The 21,627-nt window shown below is 42.5% G+C and overlaps 1 protein-coding gene and 1 pseudogene across 2 annotated transcripts in view; one reads left to right on the top strand and one right to left on the bottom strand.

Annotated features, from left to right (window-relative positions):
* MAML1 (mastermind like transcriptional coactivator 1) overlaps nucleotides 1–21,627 on the top strand; it is a 67,799-nt gene continuing 46,172 nt past the window's right edge. The window contains exon 1 of the mRNA XM_080675850.1: nucleotides 1–525. Within this exon, the coding sequence (XP_080531976.1) occupies nucleotides 223–525 (303 nt within the window). The 5' untranslated portion in view covers nucleotides 1–222. The remainder of the gene's footprint in view (nucleotides 526–21,627) is intronic.
* On the bottom strand, nucleotides 20,375–21,322 carry LOC308250536 (serine/threonine-protein phosphatase 2A catalytic subunit alpha isoform-like; annotated as a pseudogene). The gene has a single exon. The product of its transcript is annotated as a serine/threonine-protein phosphatase 2A catalytic subunit alpha isoform-like (transcript).

Consider the following 21,627-nt stretch of genomic DNA (forward strand, 5'->3'; position numbering starts at 1 on the left):
CAATGGGCTCGGGGCGGCGGGGCCAGGCCGAGGCCTGAGGTGGGCAGCGAGCGCCGGCCGGCGTCGGGCCGAGCGGAGCCGCAGGAAGACCCGCCGCCGCCTTCTCAGCTCGCGGGGCCATGGCGCGGCCGTGAAGCGGTGGCCCGCCGGCGGGGAGCGGAGCCCGCAGTTTCAGCCGCCAGAGACGCCCGCCCCGGGCCCGGCCCGCACCGCCCTCGGCCCATGGTGCTGCCCACCTGCCCCATGGCGGAGTTCGCGCTGCCGCGGCACAGTGCGGTCATGGAGCGCCTCCGCCGACGCATCGAGCTGTGCCGGCGGCACCACAGCACCTGCGAGGCTCGTTACGAGGCCGTGTCGCCCGAGCGCCTGGAGCTGGAGCGCCAGCACACCTTCGCCCTGCACCAGCGCTGTATCCAGGCCAAGGCCAAGCGCGCCGGCAAGCACCGGCAGCCGCCCGCCCCGCCGCCGGCCCCGGCCCCGCGCCTTGACGCCGCCGATGGCCCCGAGCACGGCCGCCCGGTCGCGGTGAGTAGGGCGCGGGGAGCGGCCCCTTCCGCGGAGATACTCCTCGGGCCTCGCTCGGGACAGGGGACCTGGCAGGGAACTGAGCGGCTGTCACCTGCAGCAAAGGGCACAGTGGCGTTAGTTTGGGAAAACAGGACCGTAAAAACCTTAGTAAGGCTCCGGCTGGGAAGGCTGGTGAACAGCAGCTGAAAGGTTTTCCTCCCAGACTTGATTCCGAAAATTTGAGAAGTTTCTTTAAACATACTGACCTTAGAGTGGCCTGTGATAGTGGCTTCATTTATTCTGCAAATGTTTATTGCGTCTTTGCTCTTTGCTGGTTCACGGTTTACATATGGAAATGTCAGTCAGCCTTCAGTTGATCAAACTGTTCTGAATGGAAACACCCAAAAATCTTTGGAAATCTTAGTAAAAATATTCCATGTTTAGGCACCCCTGAAATTTGTGTACTTGTGAATCCAGCAATGTTGTGGACAATTTCCGTTTTCATTGATAAGCCTATTTAAAATTTCTGATGTTAGTTTGTTGATAAATTAGTATGCCCTTTGGGTTCTCAGCAGCTTTTCAGGGGATTTGTTGGTTAGAGGTTTTCTTTCCTGAAGCTGATTTATAAAAGTGAGGTAATTGCCTTGGCTGGTGTGGCTCAGTTGGTTGAGCGTCCTACGGTGTGCACTGGAAGGTCGCTGGTTCGATTCCCAATCCGGGCACAAACCTAGGTTTCGGGTTCCATCCCAGGTCTGGGCGCCTACGGGAGGCCACCGATCCATCTCTCAAATCAAACCGATGCTTCTCTCTCCCTAAAAATAAATAAATAAATAAATAAATAATAAATAAGTTTACTAAAAAAAGGGAAAGAACAAAGTTGTTTTGTTTTCTTGGTAATTTAAAGTTTAAAACAAAAGTTAGCAATCTAATTTGTTCTGTGTTATCTTTAAATTCATGCCTTTACTATCTTCCACCTGGGCTGTTTCAGTGCCCATCTCTAGTCATCAAGCATTTGGTCTCTTCCTCTCTAAATGCTGTGTCTCTGCCTCCCCCCTCCCCCCCCTTTTCTCTCCCACATTAGTCTGAGCTGCTGGACATTTAATTGATTATTGCTTATCGACTAGTCAAGTCTTCTGGTTCTCACTTTTCTCATCTGTAAACTGCAGATATGTTTAGCTTATTATCCTCCAGGAGTGTCCTTTCTTCTTTCCCAACCTTTCAGAATCCTCCCATCCTTCAGATCTAGCTAATCTTCCTCTTCTTTTTTAAAATTTATTTTTTATTTGATTTTATTTTGTTGATTTGAGGGAGAGAGGAAGGGAGGGAGAGAGTTCCATTTAGTTAGGCATTCATTGGTTGATTCTTTTATGTGTCCTGACCAGGATTGAGCCTGCAACCTTGAGGTATTGGACAAGCTCAAACCAACTAAGCTACCCAGCCAGGACCATCTTCCTCTGCTTGAAAGCTAGTTTCTGACCACACTAGCCCACAGGAATCAGAATCAACTTTGTCAAAACATTTAGGAAACTTATTGTCTATGCTGTTTATTTTTAGCACATAGTCACATACTACTTTGGCCATGTCTTTCCAACTAGAGCCAGGGGTGGGCAAACTTTTTGACTCGAGGGCCACAATGGGTTCTTAAACTGGACCAGAGGGCCGGAACAAAAGCATGGATGGAGTGTTTGTGTGAACTAATATAAATTCAAAGTAAAGGAGCGGAGGGGAGAGCAAGAGAACCGGATAGAACAGCTGGATATGGCCCGCGGGCCGTAGTTTGCCCAAGGCTGAACTAGACTGTAAGCCCTGGGAGGCAGGAAGGTGTTTGGCTCAGAGTTCCTTACACATCTTAGGCTCTCAGCATGTGTTCATTGAATGATTGATATTAAACTTGGTAGTACTGAGTAATTTATTCTCCTTTATGCTACCCTCAAAAGGCAAAATGGCTTAACTTCATGATGCCTTTACTAACAACTCCTGTTTTAAAGACTTGAACAGTAGCGGATGGTCATGCCAATTTAGGTACATAATGAAAACTCATAAAATCTTAGTTAACATGCAAATGGTTGCCTTGAACACCACCCAGAAATTATATAGGTGATGATTCAATGTGTTTAAAGAGAGTGAGAGTTAGACCCTACATAATATTTTCAGTCCTGAATTACTGGAGAGAACTTTGGTATGTTGTTTGACGATAAATTAATTCTAAGTGTGTTAGAACTTGACTCTGGCTTGTCAGTTATTTCTTTGGGTGTCAGAGACTGATCAGATGTGCCATGCTATGTTGATGTCTTATCACATTAAATCTCGGGCATGGATTTCCAGAATTTAAACTTTAGAGTGGAAGTGCTCTTCCGTTGTCTATCTAGTAGAAGAGGGCCTCTTTTCACTTCAGTCTCCAAGTGATTCTAGCTAAGCTCTTCAGCCTTGAAAAAGGGTTGGAATGGGATCGTAGTAATGGGAAGATTAATGTCACTAAGAAAACTGGCATTTTCTGTGTTAGTGGCTCCTTCAGAGGGGAAGAAAATCCTTGCTTGGGTAGGATTTGGGCTTAGAGAGAGAAGGTGCCTGTTAGTTATTGTTATTTTTGACAATTGAAAAGTGTATCTAATGTAATTAATATTCCTTACATAAAGAATATTATATATTTTTTTCCAGTTGTGCTATAGCACTGTTAGACAGCTGTTTCATTGCTCCAGTTACCATCCGAGAACTATTTGTACAGCTGAAAGGGATCAAACTTACTAATAGAGTTCATTTTCAGGTTTTTCCTTCTCTTAAGATATCCCACCACACAGTCTTAACTACTGTCTGCAAACTCTGTTAAAGATGGGTCAGAAACAGTGCTTCAGACTCTAGTTGTCAAAGGAATGACCTTTCTAGGTTTTCTTTATGCTGGGTGTGCTCTTTCAAAACCAAATAGTAGTTTTCTAATGACACTTAGGGTTGACTTCTTTTTGTTAGGAATGTTAGATTATAGAGAATTATCCACCCACTTTATATAATTATTCATTCTGTAATGAAAATAGTCTTACAATAGCTTGAACAGTTTGATTTAGTAAAATACTCTAAGGGTTTATGCCTCGTCCCTTTATCTGCTGTTGTTACTCTCTTTTTTAAAAATTATATTTTTATTGATTTTAGAGAGGAAGGGAGAGGGAGAGAGAGAGAGAGAGAAACATCAATGATGAGAGAGAATCATTGATTGGCTGCCTCCTGCACATCCCCTACTAGGGATCAAGCCCGCAACCCCGGCATGTGCTGTGACTGGAAATCAAACCACGACCTCCTGCTTCATAGGTTGATGCTCAACCACTAAGCCACACTGGCTGGGCAAGATGTGCAGATTTTTAATAATGATTTTATAGATTAAAATTATGTAAGGATTATGCAAATAACAAATTATTTCCAGGAAGTAGAGATATCTGATCATAAAACAGACATTGTACTGTAATCATGTGGGATAGTTTTAGAGAAAAGATGACTAATGTAGCTTTAGGAACCCATCTCTCCCTATAATACTGGGCACATCCTAACAACCTTTTTCCGTTTTTATCATCAGTATCCCCTTTCCCACTACATCCTCCCCTTCAGCTTGAAAGCACAAACACATATTCTTTTTTTTGTCTTTTTCAACCTCAAAATAGTGTTCCATCTTCTTCCTTCCCTCTGCCCTTTCCACTGAACTTCCCACTTATTCATTAGTCTATTGTGATCTGTCTTCTACCTCTTCTTCTTTTCCAAAATTATCCCCTTAAAGAACACCAAAGATGGAATTGCCATATTTAGTGGCTTCTTAGTCATCATTCTTTTTTACTTCTTCTTCCTTAAAACTTTTCTCTAAGCTTCTACCCTCTTCTGATTTTCTTTCCAGCTTTTTGACTGTTTTTTTTTTCTCAGTCTCCTTCCTGCTCCCTTTATTAATTCATGCAACAAATATTTGAGTGTCTACTGTGGGCCAGAGCATATTTTTAGGCACTTTTAGGCACTAGAAATATAGCAGTGAACAGGACAAATTAAAACCGCTCACATGAAGAAAGAGATCAATAATTTTAAAATTAATTTTTAGTTGCAATAAATGCTAAGAAATATTGTGTGATACTGAGTGATTTTCAGTAGCAGCTTTAGATAAGATGCTTTATCTTTTTTTTTAATCCTCACCTGGGGACATATTTTCATTGATTTTAGAGAGAGAGGAAGGGAGAGAGAAAAACATTTATATGAGAGAGAAACACTGATCAGTTGCCTCTTATACACACTACGCTCCCCCACTGGGGATCAAACCCGCAACCCACATGTGTCCTAACCAGAAATTGAACCCTGACCTCTTGGTCCTAGGGATGGTTCCCAACCGAGCCACACCAACCAGGGCTTCATGCTTTGTCTTAATTTGGGCCTGAATGACAGGAGGTTATCAGTCTGTTGAAATTCTCAGAACATTCCAGTTAGAATTACCAACAGTCTTTGAGGCAGGGACTGAGCTTACATGAAGAACAGAAAGGAGGTCATTGTGGCCAGTAGGCATCCAGTGTGAGAGGTGGGTAAGCACGAATCAGATCAAGTGCAGGGAAAGCAATAGCAAGATTTAAGCAGAAACATGATATGATCTGATTTAGTTTTGAAAGGTCATTCTGGTGCTCAGTGAAGTTGGTGTGGGCAAGAGTAGATGCAGTTATGCTTTTACAGAAGTGTTGGCTGGGGCTAGTGGTAGTAGTGGAGATGAAGAGGAAATGGATTCTGGACAGGTCCTGAAGGCAGAGATGCCAGAGCTTGGTCATGGACTAAATAGATTGGATGGCGGTTAGAGAGTGGGGAAAAGTTGAGGGGAATTCCAGGTCTTTTGCCTTGATAAACTCTCTGCACACTTTTTAAATATGAATGTTCCCTATTCAATTACATTCTCTACTTTTTTCACTCAGTCTTCTTTTCCTGGGTAATGTCATTGACTCTTTTATGGCTTCACCTATCATCTGTAATAATAAGATTCTCCAGAATTCTTTTCCAAGGTTCAGATCCATACTTCCAGCTGTCTGATGGACATTTCCACTTTGATATTCCACATGTCCAAAATAGGCTCTCCCTTTTTCCTGCCAACCTTTCATACCTTTGGCGTATTTTCTCGAGCATAGTCATCCAAATTAGAAACCTGGGAATTGCCTACTCGTTTCCTGCACTTCCAGTTTTTCATTGCTCATTTATTCGACCACTATTGGCTCCTGCTGGAGCCAGGAATTATGGTGGTACAGGAACTATGTCAGCAGCCTGATGGGAAGTGGGGCATTGCAAAGCCATGTTGAGGGCGTCAAAGCCTGTGGGAATATCAGGTAGGGAATGCCTCTTTGGAACTTTGGAAGCTTTAAAGATTTGGCTTTTAAAATGGGTCCAGCCCGGCCGGTGTGGCTCAGTGATTGAGTGTTGACCTATGAACCAGGAGGTCACAGTTCGATTCCCGGTCAGGGCACATGCCCAGATTGTGGACTCCATCCCCAATGCAGGAAGCAGCCAAACAATGATTCTCTGTCATCATTGATATTTCTCTCTCACTCTCACTCTCCCTTCCTCTCTGAAATCAATCAAATAATGGTATTAAAATGGGTCTTAATATTTTCCAAAGGGTATTCCATGGAAGACTAATTTCATGGGCTATATTAAAAGAGTTCTAGAATTGAGCAAATTTAGGAGACACTAATTTAAGTAGCTTCCTTTATTAGGACATTTCCAAACCTTTAATATGTTACTATGCATGGGGATCTAAGCTCTTATCAAGGGGTATGTAATAGGACTTTGATCCTGTTGGGAAACTAAACAAAAGCACAAAATTATGACAGTGAATAGTTCTTTGAATTTGGGGCTTAAAGTGCCAGAGGCTACAAGATAAAGGTGAAAAGGTTGGAGTCAAATCATGAAAAGCCATATATTTGATTTTGGGTGTTTGGACTAAATAATTATATTTTTTGGATTAAATAATTTTGAAGCATTGTGAATCCCCTGACACATTTTTATGTTGACATCAAAAGCTTTTCATCCTACATTTTTAAGCTTATCAAAAATTATGGTGCATTTTTGGTGTTGTTCAATTGTATACTAAACCACCATAATTCAGTTTTAAATGAAATATATGAAATAAGAAATTTATATAAAACAGAGCCTTATAAAGTGCCACATGTATTTAATATGAATCAACTATTTTAAAAAGAGAAAAGAAAAAGGGAAAAATGTGCCATGGCTGGTATGGCTCAATGGTAGAGCATCCATCAGCCCTCATACCAAAAGGTCTCAGATTCAGTTCCCGGTCAAGAACACGTACCTGGGTTGCAAGTCAGTCCCAGGTGGTCAGGGCCTATGCGGGAGGCAACTGATTCATGTCTCTCTCACATTGATGTTTTTCTCTCTCCCTCCCTCCCTCCTTCCTTCCCTCCCTCTCTTTCACTCTCTCTAAAAATCAATGGAAAAAGTATCTCTGGGGAGGATTAACAAAAAAGTGGGGGGAATGCTTTTTATAGTTGCAGGGGGTATAACTTTCAAAGAATTATAAATATTAATATTTAAAAATAAAATGGTTACATCACTTTTTAAAATGTAGCCAGTGGAATCTGAATACCTTAACAATGTACTTTCATCAATCATTTACACTTTTCTTTAACAGAGATTTTAAACCATTCTTTTTTCTCCTGGAACTTGCATTTCTCTTAGACTTGCCCCACATAGTTTTATTCTAACATAATGAATGCTTGCAAGTCTTCTTATTTAATAACGCTAGCATGCTTTTTTCTAAACAAAAAAATGGTATAAAAATTGAAATTAAAAACTTCAATTTAGCCTGACCAGCATGGCTCAGTGGTTGAGCATCGACCTATGAACCAGGAGGTCACGGTTAGATTCCTGGTCAAGGCACATACCTGGGTTGTGGGCTCAATCCCCCTTGGGGGGTGTGCAAGAGGCAGCCAATCCATGATTCTCTCTCATCATTGATGTTTCTCTCTCTCTCTCTCTCTCTCTCTCTCTCTCTCTCTCTCTCTCTCTCTCTTCCCCCCCCCCTTCCTTCCTCTCTGAAATCAATAAAAATACATTAAAACAACAACAACAAAAAAAACACACCTTCAATTTAGTTCATGGACCGAAGGGTCCTGGATTTGATTCTGGTCCAGGGCACATAACCTCGGTTGCAGGCTCGATTCCCAGCGCCAGTTTGGGGCTCGTGCAGGAGGCAACCAATTGATGTGTCTCTCTCACATCGATGTTTCTCTCTCTGTGTCTCTCCCCCCTCCCTTCCACTCGCTCTAAAAAGTAATCAATGGAAAAATATCCTCAGGTGAGGATTAACAACAACAAATAAATTAAAAATTAAAATACATGTTTAAAAAACACAAAAAAACTTCAACTTACTTTGATCATAAAGCTCTATGTATACTTTTTTCTTAATCCTCATCTGAGGATATGTTTTTATTGATTTGAGAGAGAAAAGAAAGGGGAGGGCCGAGAGAGAAATATCTATTGGTTGCCTCTCTCACATGCCCCAACCTGGGATGGAACCAGCAACCTGGGGATGTGCCCTGACGGGAATTGGACCCTCAACCTTTTGGTGTATGGGATGATGCTCCAACCAACTGAGTCACACAAGCCTGTATGCATACTTTTGTTGTTTTTAAAGTTAAGTTATACAAAAGAAGAATATATGTAGCATTTAGAATGTTCTGTGTTTTACGAATGTTTCTTATTTCAGTAAATTCAATTATAGTAGTATACAACAAAACCAATGTATTATGAATATTTATAAATAATTATTAAGCAAAAAAGTACAAGTTAATTAGAAATGTCTTCCTTAATGAGATGGATGAGGGTTCCCCTTCCTCAATTTGTTCACATAAGCATGGATAAGTATTGTTGACAAAATGACAGTTCTCAATTCTATTTCTTTTTTTGTGTGTGTTTATGAAAAGAAAAAAAGTCCTTGGGTGAGGATTAACAAAAACAGTCAGTGGTATGTCACCAAAAGTTAATTTACTAATTAGTTGACAACTTGGTTAGGTACATCTTTAATTTTTTTTATTTTAAATCCTCATCCAAAGAGTGAGGATATTTTTTCCATTGGTTTTTAGAGTGGAAGGGGAGAAAGAGAGAGGAGAGGAGAGAGAGAGAGAGAGAGAGAGAAACATTGATGTGACAGAGACACAACGATTGGTTGCCTCCCACACGGGCCCAACTGGGGGTGGGGATCGAACCTGCAACCCAGGTACTTGCCTTGATTGGGAATCAAACCTGTGATTCTCTGGTACGCAGGCCAATACTAATCATTGAGCCACTCCGATCAGGGCAGTACACCTTTAATTTTATTGAAAACACAGGATTAGAAGCTGTGTGACTTATAAATGGATTAATCTAGACATTAGTCATTCACTTTTCTCAGTTATTAAGAAACTAGAGGCTCTGTGCACAGAATTGTGCACAGGTGGGATCCCTCAGCCTGGCCTGCACCCTCTCACAATCCGGGATTGCTCGGGGGATGTAGCAGTGCTGAAGTGGCAGGCGTTTGGGGAGGAGCCCCAGCTGGAGCTGGGCGCAGCTCTGCTGCTGTTCAACCCAGCCCCGCTGCCCCTGCTGCTGCCACCACTGCCGCAGAGGCAGGAGAGGCTCCCACCGCCGCAGCTGCGCTTGCCAGTCATGAGCCCGGTTTCTGTCTGAGCGGCACTCCCGCTGTGCGAGTGCACTGACCACCAGAGGGCAGCTCCTGTGTTGAGCATCTGCCCCCTGGTGGTCTGTGCGCATCATAGTGACTGGTCGTTCCAGTCGTTCTGGTCATTCAGTCATAAAGGTCCCTTAGGCTTTTATATATATAGAAGATATTAGAAGCCTGGTGCATAGATTCGTGCACTGATGGGGTCCCTCGGCCTGGCCTGCAGGGATGGGGCCAGCCAGCTGAGGAGGGACTACAGGAGGTTGGGTGGCTGGGGAGGGGCCATGAGAGGGCTCCAGGGCATGTCCAGCTCTCTTGCCCAGTCCTGATCAGCTGGACCCAGGCAGCAAGCTAACCTACCTGGGCGTCTGCCCCCTGGTGGTCAGTGTGCATCATAGTGACTGGTCAAATGAACGATCAGACACCCAGCGTATTAGGCTTTTATTATATAGGATGACATAAAGGCTTTTCCAAATCTTACCAATTGTTATTGATTATACCTATTATTCTTTCACACAGAGGTACCTTGTTTAACCTAATGTACTCAAAATTGGTTGGGAAAATCAAAATGTTGTTCATTTCCATACATCTTTGCCAATACAGTTGTTTTTGATAAAATATTTTTTTATCTCCTTTAGATATATTTTCATCAAAACCTTAGAGCTGCTACTATAGCATGTTTAATGTGGAAAATGTCTACCATATAATCTAATTGGCAAAACCAGTCTTGTCTTCATTGTCAAATTAATCAACCACATCAGACTCAGCCTTCTGTCAGAAAAAGTTTTTTGTTTTTGTAAATATATATATATATTTTTTTTAAATATATTTTATTGATTTTTTTTATAGAGAGGAAGGGAGAGGAATAGAGAGTTAGAAACATCGATGAGAGAGAAACATCGATCAGTTGCCTCCTGCACACCTCCCACTGGGGATGTGCCCACAACCAAGGTACATGCCCTTGACCGGAATCGAACCTGGGACCCTTCAGTCCGCAGGCCGACGCTCTATCCACTGAGCCAAACCGATCAGGGCTGTAAATATATTTTATTGATTTTTTACAGAGAGGAAGGGAGAGAGATAGAGAGTTCGAAACATAGATGAGAGAGAAACATCGATCAGCTGCCTCCTGCACACCTCCTGGGGATGTGCCTGCAACCAAGGTACATGCCCTTGACCGGAATCGAACCTGGGACCTTTCAGTCTGCAGGCTGACGCTCTAACCACCGAGCCAAACCGGTTTCAGCAGTCAGAAAAAGTTTGAACTTCATTTTTCAACTACACATAATAATATACATACCCATGACAGCCACCTCACTCCTGAATTCTAAGGGAAAGTGTTCAAGAAGAGCATGGAGCCTTGTCATGAGTTACCTATCAGATAGGGTGCATTGCTTCATATTTCTTACCCATGTTCTCTCTGCTCTTTCATGGAGCATTCCTTCAAATAGCTGTGTGTTATTTGGATAGTTTAGGGTGGAAGAGATGTTTTTAATTGAAAAATATCACCACTCCTGCTACCCATTCTATAATATATCTGAATTCAAAGCATTCTACCAACTCACAGACCAAACTTAGGCAACCTAAGTGCTCAGAGCTCTTAAAGTCAGTGGAGAACTAGTCTGTCCAGCAGAGCAGCAGGAGGGACTAATTCAGGGTGAACATTTGGAGGACCATCAGTTTTACTAGGCCTGGTGGAGCAGCATTCATTGGGTGGCATCTTGCACCATGGGAATGAAGCTCATATATGATACTCTTAAGATCCCCAAAGTATTTTGAGTGTGGTTCTTTGAAAATGGCTTAATTTCTCTTAGTGTGTTCACATGTAACCCTTACCCAGTTTCATAATGTCTGACACATCCTCACATTCAGAGCTGTGCTCATCATTTCCTTCCAGACTCCTTCCCTAAGTCACTCCTCATGCTGGTCTAGATGCTTAACTCTGTCAGAACAACTGCACTGAACTTTAGTTAGTGGTTGGCCTCCTCTGCATTAGACTGTGAGCAACCTAAGAGCGAGACCAAGAGTCTAGCACCATACCTGTCACATATTTGGCAGTCAACAAGCATATGTTGAGTGAATGTTAATGATACTGTGGAAGGAGCTCTGAATTGGGAGTCAGAAGATACATGTTTTAAGGCTGTGATCATTTAAAAAATGATTTTGATAGAGGTAGGCATAGATTTGTACTTCCATGTTCATTCAGCCTTGTTTACAATTGCTAAGAGGTAGGCTCAGTCTTAAGTTTCCATCAACAGATAATGGATGAATGAAATGTGGTTTATATATATAATGGAATGTTATTCACCCTTAAAAAGGAAGGCATCAGCCCAGCCGGTGTGGCTCAGTGGTTGAGCATCGACCTATGAACAAGGAGGTCACAGTGTGATTCCCAGTTGGGGCACATGCCCAGATTGCAGGCTTGATTCCCAGTGTGGGGTGTGCAGGTGGCAGCCAATCAATGATTCTCTCTCATCATTGTTGTTTCTATCTCTCTCCCCCTCTCCTTCCTCTCTAAAATCAATAAAAAAAATTTTTTTAAGGAAGGCATCTTATGTGCTAACGCATGCATAAACCTTGAGGACATTATGCGAAATAAAATAAACCAGTTGCATAAAGACAAATACTGCATGATTCCACTTACATGAGATATGTAAAATAGTCAAACTCTTAGAAACAGAAAGAAGAGTTTCCAGAGTCTAGAAAGAAACAGTTTCCAGAGTCTAGAAGGAAGGGGGAATTGTTTAACTGCTGTAGAGTTTTTTCCATTTTGTAAGATGAAAAAGTTCTAGGGATTTGTTGCACAACAGGGTGTGTGTAGTTTACGTTATTGTACTGTACACTTAAGAAAGGTTAATAGCCGAAACCGGTTTGGCTCAGTGGATAGAGCGTCGGCCTGTGGACTGAAAGGTCCCGGGTTCGATTCCGGTCAAGGGCATGTACCTTGGTTGCGGGCACATCCCCAGTGGGAGGTGTGCAGGAGGCAGCTGATCAGTGTTTCTCTCTCATTGATGTTTCTAGCTCTCTATCCCTCTCCCTCCCTCTCTGTGAAATATCAATAAAATATATTTAAAAAAAAACATATGAAGGGGCAAAATTATTAAAAAAAAAAAAAAAAAGAAAGAAAGAAAGAAAGAAAGGGTAATAGCAACTGGGCAGTTCCTTGCCCCAAACAGTTACCAATTCAGCATTGCAGCCATTCACTGCTCTAAGTCCCAAGGTGAGACTCCCTGCTCATTCAGCCAGGAAGAAGAGGAGTATTCCTTATCCCCAGAATAAAGACAGGACAAAACCCATCCTATATAATAAAAGCATAATATGCTAAGTGTCCAACAGATTGGTCGACCAAACACTTGACCAGTTGCTATGATGCACACTGACCACCAGGGGGCAGACGCTCCGACCAGTAGGTTAGCTTGCTGCTGGGGTCTGGTCGATCGGGACTGGGCAAGAGGGCCAGACACACCCTGGAGCCCTCCCCCAGTCCCTCCCTGGCTGGCTGGCCCCCATAGATCCCGATTGGGACTGGGTGAGATGGCCCTGATTGCCAGCCAGGCCGAGGGACTCCATCTGTGCACGAATTCATGCACTGGGCCTCTAGTGTTTTAATAATTGGAAAAACAGAGAGAAAAGAAAGGTTAAGATAGTAAATTTTATGATATGGGTTTTGACCACAATTTTTAAAAAAAATTAGTTATAAGGCAAAATCTTTGATTTTTCACAAACTGCCAGGGCTGGCCAGCAAACCCTGAGCAATGGATGAATGGATTACTCCGACATGTTTCCAGTGAAAGAGAGGCTAAGGGATGGCCTGGCTATAGCAACCAGGCAGTCCTGATTGTCTGCCTCGTTAGCCTTTTATTACAGCTTTTATCTTTAGATACAGTCAGTAGGGTGAGTAATCTTGGGAGGACATATCTGTTTACATTGTCCTCTGGGCAAGGGCATCTAGGGATTAAGCATAAGGATGCCTGTAAACACCCAGGGGCCTGCTCGTGCACAGATTTGTTTGGAAAGGTCAAGGAATAATTAGGGGTGCCACCTTCGACACTCCCCTAAGTTTCCCCTAAGTCAGACTTCCGATAAACAGGGCATATGGCCTTCCACACACTTTCATTTTCTCAGAATGTCCTCACAAACTTAACAACCAAGTCTCGTGTGCTTCCCATCATCTCCGCCTTCTTTGTTTTGCTGAATGTAAAAGACAGAGGGAGGTGGTGAACTTTCTGCTTTGGAATGTCAGAGTCCGTGAAGCTGCTCCAGTTCCGATTTTACAGACTATGAGAAAAAAAGAGCAATGGTTAGTTATCTGGAATGTGTGGAGTGTGAGTAAGCTCCAATGATTGCTCAGCCTCTGCCATCAGCTTCATCATTCGCCAGGTTATTCTAGGGGCCATCTGGTTATGGGAAGACGCAACGTTCGGGGCTGTGGAGTCCCCAGGCCAAAATTCTTCATTTCTGGAAGAGGATTGGTCCTGTGCCATGCCATGGGAGGGTTTAATCCAGTGAGCTGGAATCTACAGCTGCCCTGTGGGGGTAGAAACACACCCATATTCTCTCCCCCATGTTAATTCATTGGGTTGCATCCAGTTATTAGTGTCCACATCTTGCCACAAGACTTGTGATTTCTTTATATATATATATATATATATATATATATATATATATATATATATATATATTATTGATTTTTTACAGAGAGGAAGGAAGAGGGATAGTCAGAAACATCGATGAGAGAGAAACATCGATCAGCTGCCTCTTGCACACCTCCTACTGGGGATGTGCCCGCAACCAAGTTACATGCCCTTGACCGGAATCGAACCCAGGACCCCTCAGTCCGCAGGCTGACGCTCTATCCACTGAGCCAAACCGGTTTTGGCAGACTTGTGATTTCTGAGATGGGGTTATTGAGGTAAAGTGCCATTCTACAGAGGATTGAAAAAGATCATTCAGATTAAAAAAATTCAGGGTAAAGAATAAGTATAGCTGGGTCCTTGAGTCCTATATTCCCCCTTTGTTTTACTAGCATATGCTTCAGGGTAGCATGGGCACGTTCAACAATGGCCTGCCCTCGTGGATTGTAAGGGATTCCCATAGAATGCTAGATGGAGCAAGTTCTGCAAAAGGCGGTGAAGCCATGGCTGCTATAAGCAGGCCCATCATCAGTTTATCTTGGTTAATATAGCTACAATTGGAAACAGGTCTTACTGAATTCATGCAAAGAAATGTATTGCCACTTATTAAGAATTGCCAGCCCTAACCGGTTTGGCTCAGTGGATAGAGTGTCGGCTTGCAGACTGAAGGGTCCCAGGTTCGATTCCGGTCAAGGGCATGTACCTTGGTTGCGGGCACATCCCCAGTAGGGGGTGTGCAGGAGGCAGCTGATCGATGTTTCTCTCTCATCGATGTTTCTAACTCTCTATCCCTCTCTCTTCCTCTCTGTAAAAAATCAATAAAATATATTTTTTAAAAAAAAGAATTGCCAAATACTGGAGGGACAGGTGGGGAGAATATATAATTTATCAAATTGCTTTAAAAATGCTTCCTTATATCTGAAAAACAGAAAGTTTAAGAATCATCAGTACTTTCAAATGACATGGAATCTTGTCCTTTCTGCAAAACACAATATTCGAGAATAACAATTAGAGCTAGAAAAGAAAGCATAATATGGTTATTATTATTTGACAACGCTTCCCATGTACCTTAAGCAGAAAATTTTCCTTCATGATAGAGAAAATAAACATTTGAGGCATTCCAGAACCTATGGAGTCATCTAAAGCCAATTCTAGGTCAAGAAAAAGTTTCTTAAAATTCAAATTCTGGGAGGATTGTTAATCTTATTTTACCAAAAGATCATATATCAACATGTATTAGACACAAACACAGGCTAGTTAACTTCAGTTCCCATAATTAAAAGATGGCTTTAAAAAATACCTGATTGCCAAAACCGGTTTGGCTCAGTGGATAGAGCGTCAGCCTGCGGACTGAGGGGTCCTGGGTTCGATTCCGGTCAAGGGCATGTACCTTGGTTGTGGGCACATCCCCAGTGGGGGGTGTGCAGGAGGCAGCTGATCGATGTTTCTCTCTCATTGATGTTTCTAACTCTCTATCCCTCTCCCTTCCTCTCTGTAAAAATATCAATAAAATATACTTAAAAAAAATACCTGATTAATATCCTATATAATAAAAGGCTAATATGCAAATTGTCCCCTCGACCGGAGTTTGACCAGGGGGCAGGGCCAGCCGGCCAACTGCCAGCGGCCCCTCCCCCTGCCAGCCAAACTCTCACGGCTCTGGGGTGGGCCGTCTAGACCCCAGCTGTGCATGAATTCGTGCACCAGGCCTCTAGTAACATATAACCATTTTACTAGAAAAGGACTAACCAAAATAAGGTTTATTCTCTTAACTTCATTTGTTCTGGGGTGTGACCAGCAAATGACACTAATTGGATTTCTGCTATCAGTCTCCCTGAGTATATTGATAAAGCTATTTACCATCTGGTTATACCTTCTGGTTAGGGAGGCAAAATGCAAATCATTTACTCTTAAGTGTCTTTGCTTAGAGAAGATAGGATTTACTAGATGGCTCCAAATTGCTTATTAACCATCTCAGTTTCCCGATTCTACTTGTCCTGGCTTACTGGCCTGTGTCATTTACATAACTTCCTTTCAACATTTCTCTTCACAAACTTTCTACAACTTTCACAAGTCTTTCTTTAGAAACCTTACAACTTTCAGAAGTAACCAGCTTTAGAATCCACTTTCTTTTTCTTCAAAATGCATCTCCATGCCTTAACCCTTAGAAACCTTAATTTTTAGGTGACATGTAAGTAATTAACATTCCTCAGATTAGCAATACATTCACATTTTAAGTGTGAATACATTCACATTTTAATATCTTGTATTTTATTTGAAATGACATTTCAGATAAAATACAAGATATTAACAGATTCAAATTCATCCTCTAGATTTTCCATACAAGGCAAAACTCAGATTAATATCTCAATATCCTGTTATTTCAAAATACCTAGATATTTAATAATTTTTACTATTTAATTCAGCAAACTCCTAAGTTTTAAGTTACCAAACATTAGGCATATATAATTACAGCTGAAAAGCTTTATCATATACCTTTCATTTTAGTTATATTTATTTTGCCTTAACAACTTTGAGATTTTAAAGTCAATTATTATTATCCAAGGCATTTTCTTGGCAAATTTTGTAACAGAGATAACTCACTGGCTTTCAGGGGCTTTAATGTTAAAGTACTATTTTTTTTTTTTTATCACAAAAATGGGAATGGCCCCACAGTGCTATTTCTACATGCTGGAGGGCACTTCTACAGGTCTAATCATCCTAGGAAAAAGACTTGGAGGGTTTAGAAGATTTTATATCCCATATTTTTTCTCTCTGAGTAGACTAACAACATGAAATCTCACATATAAGAAGATATCTTAAAAACAAACAGAAAACCCCCACAGTGAATAGATGAGTACTCATAAAAGGGTGGACTGAGTCATAAGCCTTAGAATCTTCAAACTAAGTCCCCCAAAGATAAGGAAGCAAACAAAAAAACATCAATCAGTAACCATGTCACATTATAGACAGACAAGAACTTTCACTAGCTATGAGTTTCCAGTAGCTGATGACTTGAGAGGGAGAGCAGGAAGGATCCCCATGATTAAGAATTCTTGGCAGCTGCTGGGAAGTTCCTGCAATCCCTGCCATGTGATCAGCCTGCTACAAGTAGCTGGGGCTCCTAGCAAAGTGAAATATGCCTCATGTTTAAACAAATTGAACCAAACAACAAGACACATGAAACAACAATCGACACTCTTATATACGATATTTACAGACGCGCATAACTCACAGACAAGACTTAATAAATCAGAGTTCTTTTCGTGAATCTTTCAGAAGATGTTTTATATTGCCCAGGACTTACAGCCAGATGTGGCCCAGAGGGCTCCCAGGTGGGGTCACCAATGAACACCCACAAACAGCCTGTTCACAGACCTCATCATATTTTACTCTCCATAGCAAATATTGACTGGAATCCAAAGTTGTTTTGCCAAAATCTGCCAGTCCCAAGGCATCATATGGTAATTTTCAGACAAAGCGTTAAGGAGTCCTTTTGTAACCAGACTGCCCCATTTTCTCTAACTGATGAGCCTTCCCACACCGGAGGTGGAGGATCGGGGGCCTTAGGTATTACAGGCTTTACAGGCTCTACTTCAGGAGGAGGGAGCAGTGATAAATCCTCCTGGTATTCTGTAGGCTTTTGATCCTCAATATGAAATGGGCATAGCGCAGTTTGAACAAGAGCCCACATAGTTAAAGATGACAGAGGCACTCGTTTTCTTTGGGCCTGATTTCTCTTTAAATTCCTGCCTACTTGTTCCCAGAGATCAACATCTAATGTTCCATCATCAGAGGACCAATGATTATAAATTGTAGGCATATTTGCTTTTAATAACTTTTTAAGTAACAGAGATCTGTTACTCAGTGGATAGTTGCTGTCCTGTTGTGAAACCTTAGCTGAAAAACAATTCCCTTGAACTTGGAAATCCCAAGCGGGCTCTAATGACTTACTGCGCAGTTACTTTCATTTCCTTCCTCTTCGTTTTCGAGGATTATGCTGCGTCTCGTTGTGTTCCTTGGTCCTCACACAGGGAACCATCTTGCCAGGGCTGGCCAGCAAACCCTAAGTGACAGGTGAATGGATTACTCCAACATAACGTTTGCTGTGAAAGAGAGGGCTAAGGGACGGCCTGGCTGTAGCAACTAGGCAGCCCCGATTGCCTGCCTCATTAGTTTTTATTTTTAGATACAATCAGTAGGGTGCATAATCTTGGGAGGACACATGTGTTTACATTGTCCTATAGGCAAGGGCATCCAGGGATTAAGCCTAAGGATTCCAGTAAACACCCAGGGGTCTGCATGTGCACAGACTTATTTGGAAAGGTCAAGGAATAATCAGGGGCACCGCCTTCGACGCTCCCCTAAGTCGAAATTTTGATAAACAGGGCAGGCGGCCTTCCACACACTTCCCTTTTCTCAAAATGTCCTCCTTACAAACTTTCCAACCAAGTCTCGTTTGCTCCCCAATAACAAACCACATACCCTGAAATTTTTCTAGCAATTATAAGGGCTTTTTTTTTTTCTATTTTTCAATCACAGTTGACATAACAATATTGTATTAGTTTCAGGTGAACAACATAGTGATTAGACATTTATATAACTTAGGAAGTGATTGCCCCAGTAAGTCTAGTACCCTTCTGACACTATACATAGTTATTACAATGTTATTGACTATATTCCCTATGCTGTACTTTATTTCCCCATGAGTATTTTATAACTACCAATTTACACATCTTAATTCCTTCCCCTTTTCACCCATCCTCCAAACCCCCTCCCATCTGGCAACCATCAATTTGTTCTCTGTATCTATGAGTTTGTTTCTGTGTTGTTTGTTTATTTGTATTTTTTATATTCCATACTGGAGGCCTGGTGTATGAAAATTCATGCACTGGAGGGGGATTCCCTCAGCCCATCCTGTCCCCTCTCACAGTCCAGGAGCACTCAGGAGCGGGAGGTGACCCGGCGATCAGGGGAAGGCGACACCCCCTTAACACCTTTGCTGCTGCCACTGCCGGCAGCGCAAGCCTCGGCCAGCTCTGGTTACTTGAGCCTTGGGCAGCTGGGTGGCCACCATCTGAGGCTTGCCTGCCCCTCGGGAGTTGGCTGGGCAGCCGCCATCCAAGGCTTGCCTACGCCTCGGGCCGGCCCTGGGTGGCTAAGGGGGCTGAGGGGACTGGGGGACTCCAGAGGCAGGCATGTGGAGTGGCCGGACCCACGTGCCTGCCGCCCTGGCGGGGTTGAGGGGACTGGGTGCCTCCATCTGTGGCTGCTGGTGCCGCCATCTTTGAGGGCGTGATGGTCAATTAGCATATTCCCTCTTTATTAGATAGGACAGTGGTCGGCAAACTCATTAGTCAAATATCAACAGTACAATGATTGAAATTTCTTTTGAGAGCCAAATTTTTTAAACTTAAACTTCTTCTAATGCCACTTCTTCAAAATAGACTTGCCCAGGCCGTGGTATTTTGTGGAAGAGCCACACTCAAGGGGCCAAAGAGCCGCATGTGGCTCGAGACCTGCAGTTTGCCGACCACTGAGATAGGATATAAGTGAAGTTATATGGTATTTGTCTTTCTCTCTGACTTATTTCACTTAGTATTATTTCACCCTCTAGGTCCATACATGTTGTCACAAATGGCAAGATTTCTATTTATTTTACTTTTTATTTTTTAAATATATTTTTTATTGATTTCAGCGAGGAAGGAAGAATGAGAGAGAGATAGAAACATCAATGATGAGAGAATCATTGATCAGCTGCCTCCTACATAGCCTCCCACTGGGGATGGAGCCTGAAACTGGGGAATGTGCCCTGACTGTGAGTTGAACTGTGACCTCCTGGTTCCTAGGTTGAAGCTCAACCACTGAGCCATGCCGGCTGGGCAAGACTTCTTTTTTTATAGCTAAGTAATATTCCGTTTTACATATGTACACATCTTCTTTATCCATTCATCTATTGATAGATATCTAGGTTGCTTCCATATCTTGGCTATTGTAGATAATGCTGCAATGAACATAGGGATGCATATGTCTTTGAATTATTGTTTTGGATGTGGGGGTTTTTTTTGGATGAATATCCAGAGGTAGAATTGATGGGTCCTTCTTTGTTTCTTGATTTAGCCTTTGTTTTAAAGTATATTTTTTTCTGATACAAGTATTGCTACCCCAGTTTTGTTCTGTGTTTTTTTTTTTAATTTCTATTTGCATGAAATAACTTTATCCATCTCTTTACTTTCAGTCTGTGTGTGTCTTTCAATTAGAAGTGGGTCTCTTTTATTTATTTTTTTCTTAGTTCACAAGTTTATTATGAAAAACACTGCAGTGCTCTTGTGCAGTTAACATTGTCTTACAGGAGGGGGAAAAACAGTTCTGTTCAAAGCAACTCACCAGGTTTTGACAATAACAAAGAACAATATGAAGCTGAGATTTGAGAAGGGAGATAAACTGAGTGCAGACAAATCATACAGTTAAATTAAACGGTATCCCTGTCACTTTGGAGTTACTATTGCTCTTCCAATTTCCATTAGGTCAACATATGGTTCATGGCAATACTGTACAAGTTTAAAATTTCATTACAGGAAGTAGTCTGGGGTACGATGAGTAACATGTGACTCGCCCCTGCGAAGTGCTGGGTCAAACTGCAAGAAAGAATATTTTAGAGTATCATCAAGTTCCATGATTGCAGCTTGGTTACCACAACGATAACAATAGTTTGGAGTACTGAAAATCGTTATTACATTCCGGTCATGGCACCAGTTATATCCCTCCCTCACCAGCTGGTGAGCTCTAGACACCAACGTGAGGCCATTGGCATGATTAAATGTCTCAGAAATATCTTGTCCAAAGGTGTAACCAGCTCCTCGAGGAGATATCCCCAACCACCACAGTCATCGGGATCTGACCACAGCAAGTCACACATTGGACCCTCATGGGGAACTTCTTGTAGGCGATCAAGTGCTCTGATGTGATCCGGTATATCTATGGATGGCGAGAGGCCACCATGTAGACAGAATATCTGCCCATCCACCAAAGCAGTGAGAGGAAGATAGTAAAAAAGATCTGTAAAATATTTCAAAACATTTGCATTTCCATATTTCCTTAAACACTCATCATAGAAACCATATACTTGTGTGATCTGTCTGCTCTCATGATTTCCTCGAAGAATAGTGATGCGTTCATGGTAACGAACCTTAAGAGCTACAAGCAGAGTAACTGTTTCAACTAACTAGTATCCTCTGTCAACATAATCTCCCGTAAACAAGTAATTTGTATCTGGTGACTTGCCATTGCCACCAATTCTAAACAGTTCCATGAGATCATGAAATTGCCCATGCACATCTCCACAGACGGTGACTGGACATCGAACCTCTTGCACGTTGGATTCTTTTGTCAGAATTTCTTTAGCCTTCTCGCAGAGGCTCTTGACCTGGGACTCAGAGAGCTGCTTGCACTCATTCAGCTGCTCGATCCATTGGTCCAGTTCCTTGGTGAATACCTTCTCATCCATGATGCCACCCGCCTGAACAGGCTGTCGCTCCGCGCTACACCCGTGCTGCCACCCGCACACGGGCCACACGCATACGCTGCCACCGGTTCCCCAGGTATTGGTGTGGTTACTGGCGGTTGCTCGGCGCTAGCTCTGGCCCGCTGGCTCTCCCTGCAGTGCTTGGCCACTGGCCGCTGTCTTCCTCAGCTAGCTATAGCTCCCGAGCTCGGCTCTCTGTCAGAAGTGGGTCTATTTTATTTTATTTATTTTATTTTATTTATTTTATTATTTTTTTAAATATACCCCATTGATTTTTTACAGAGAGG

The sequence above is a fragment of the Plecotus auritus genome (genome assembly GCF_963455305.1).
Source record: "Plecotus auritus genome assembly, chromosome: 6".
Taxonomy (NCBI): domain Eukaryota; kingdom Metazoa; phylum Chordata; class Mammalia; order Chiroptera; family Vespertilionidae; genus Plecotus; species Plecotus auritus.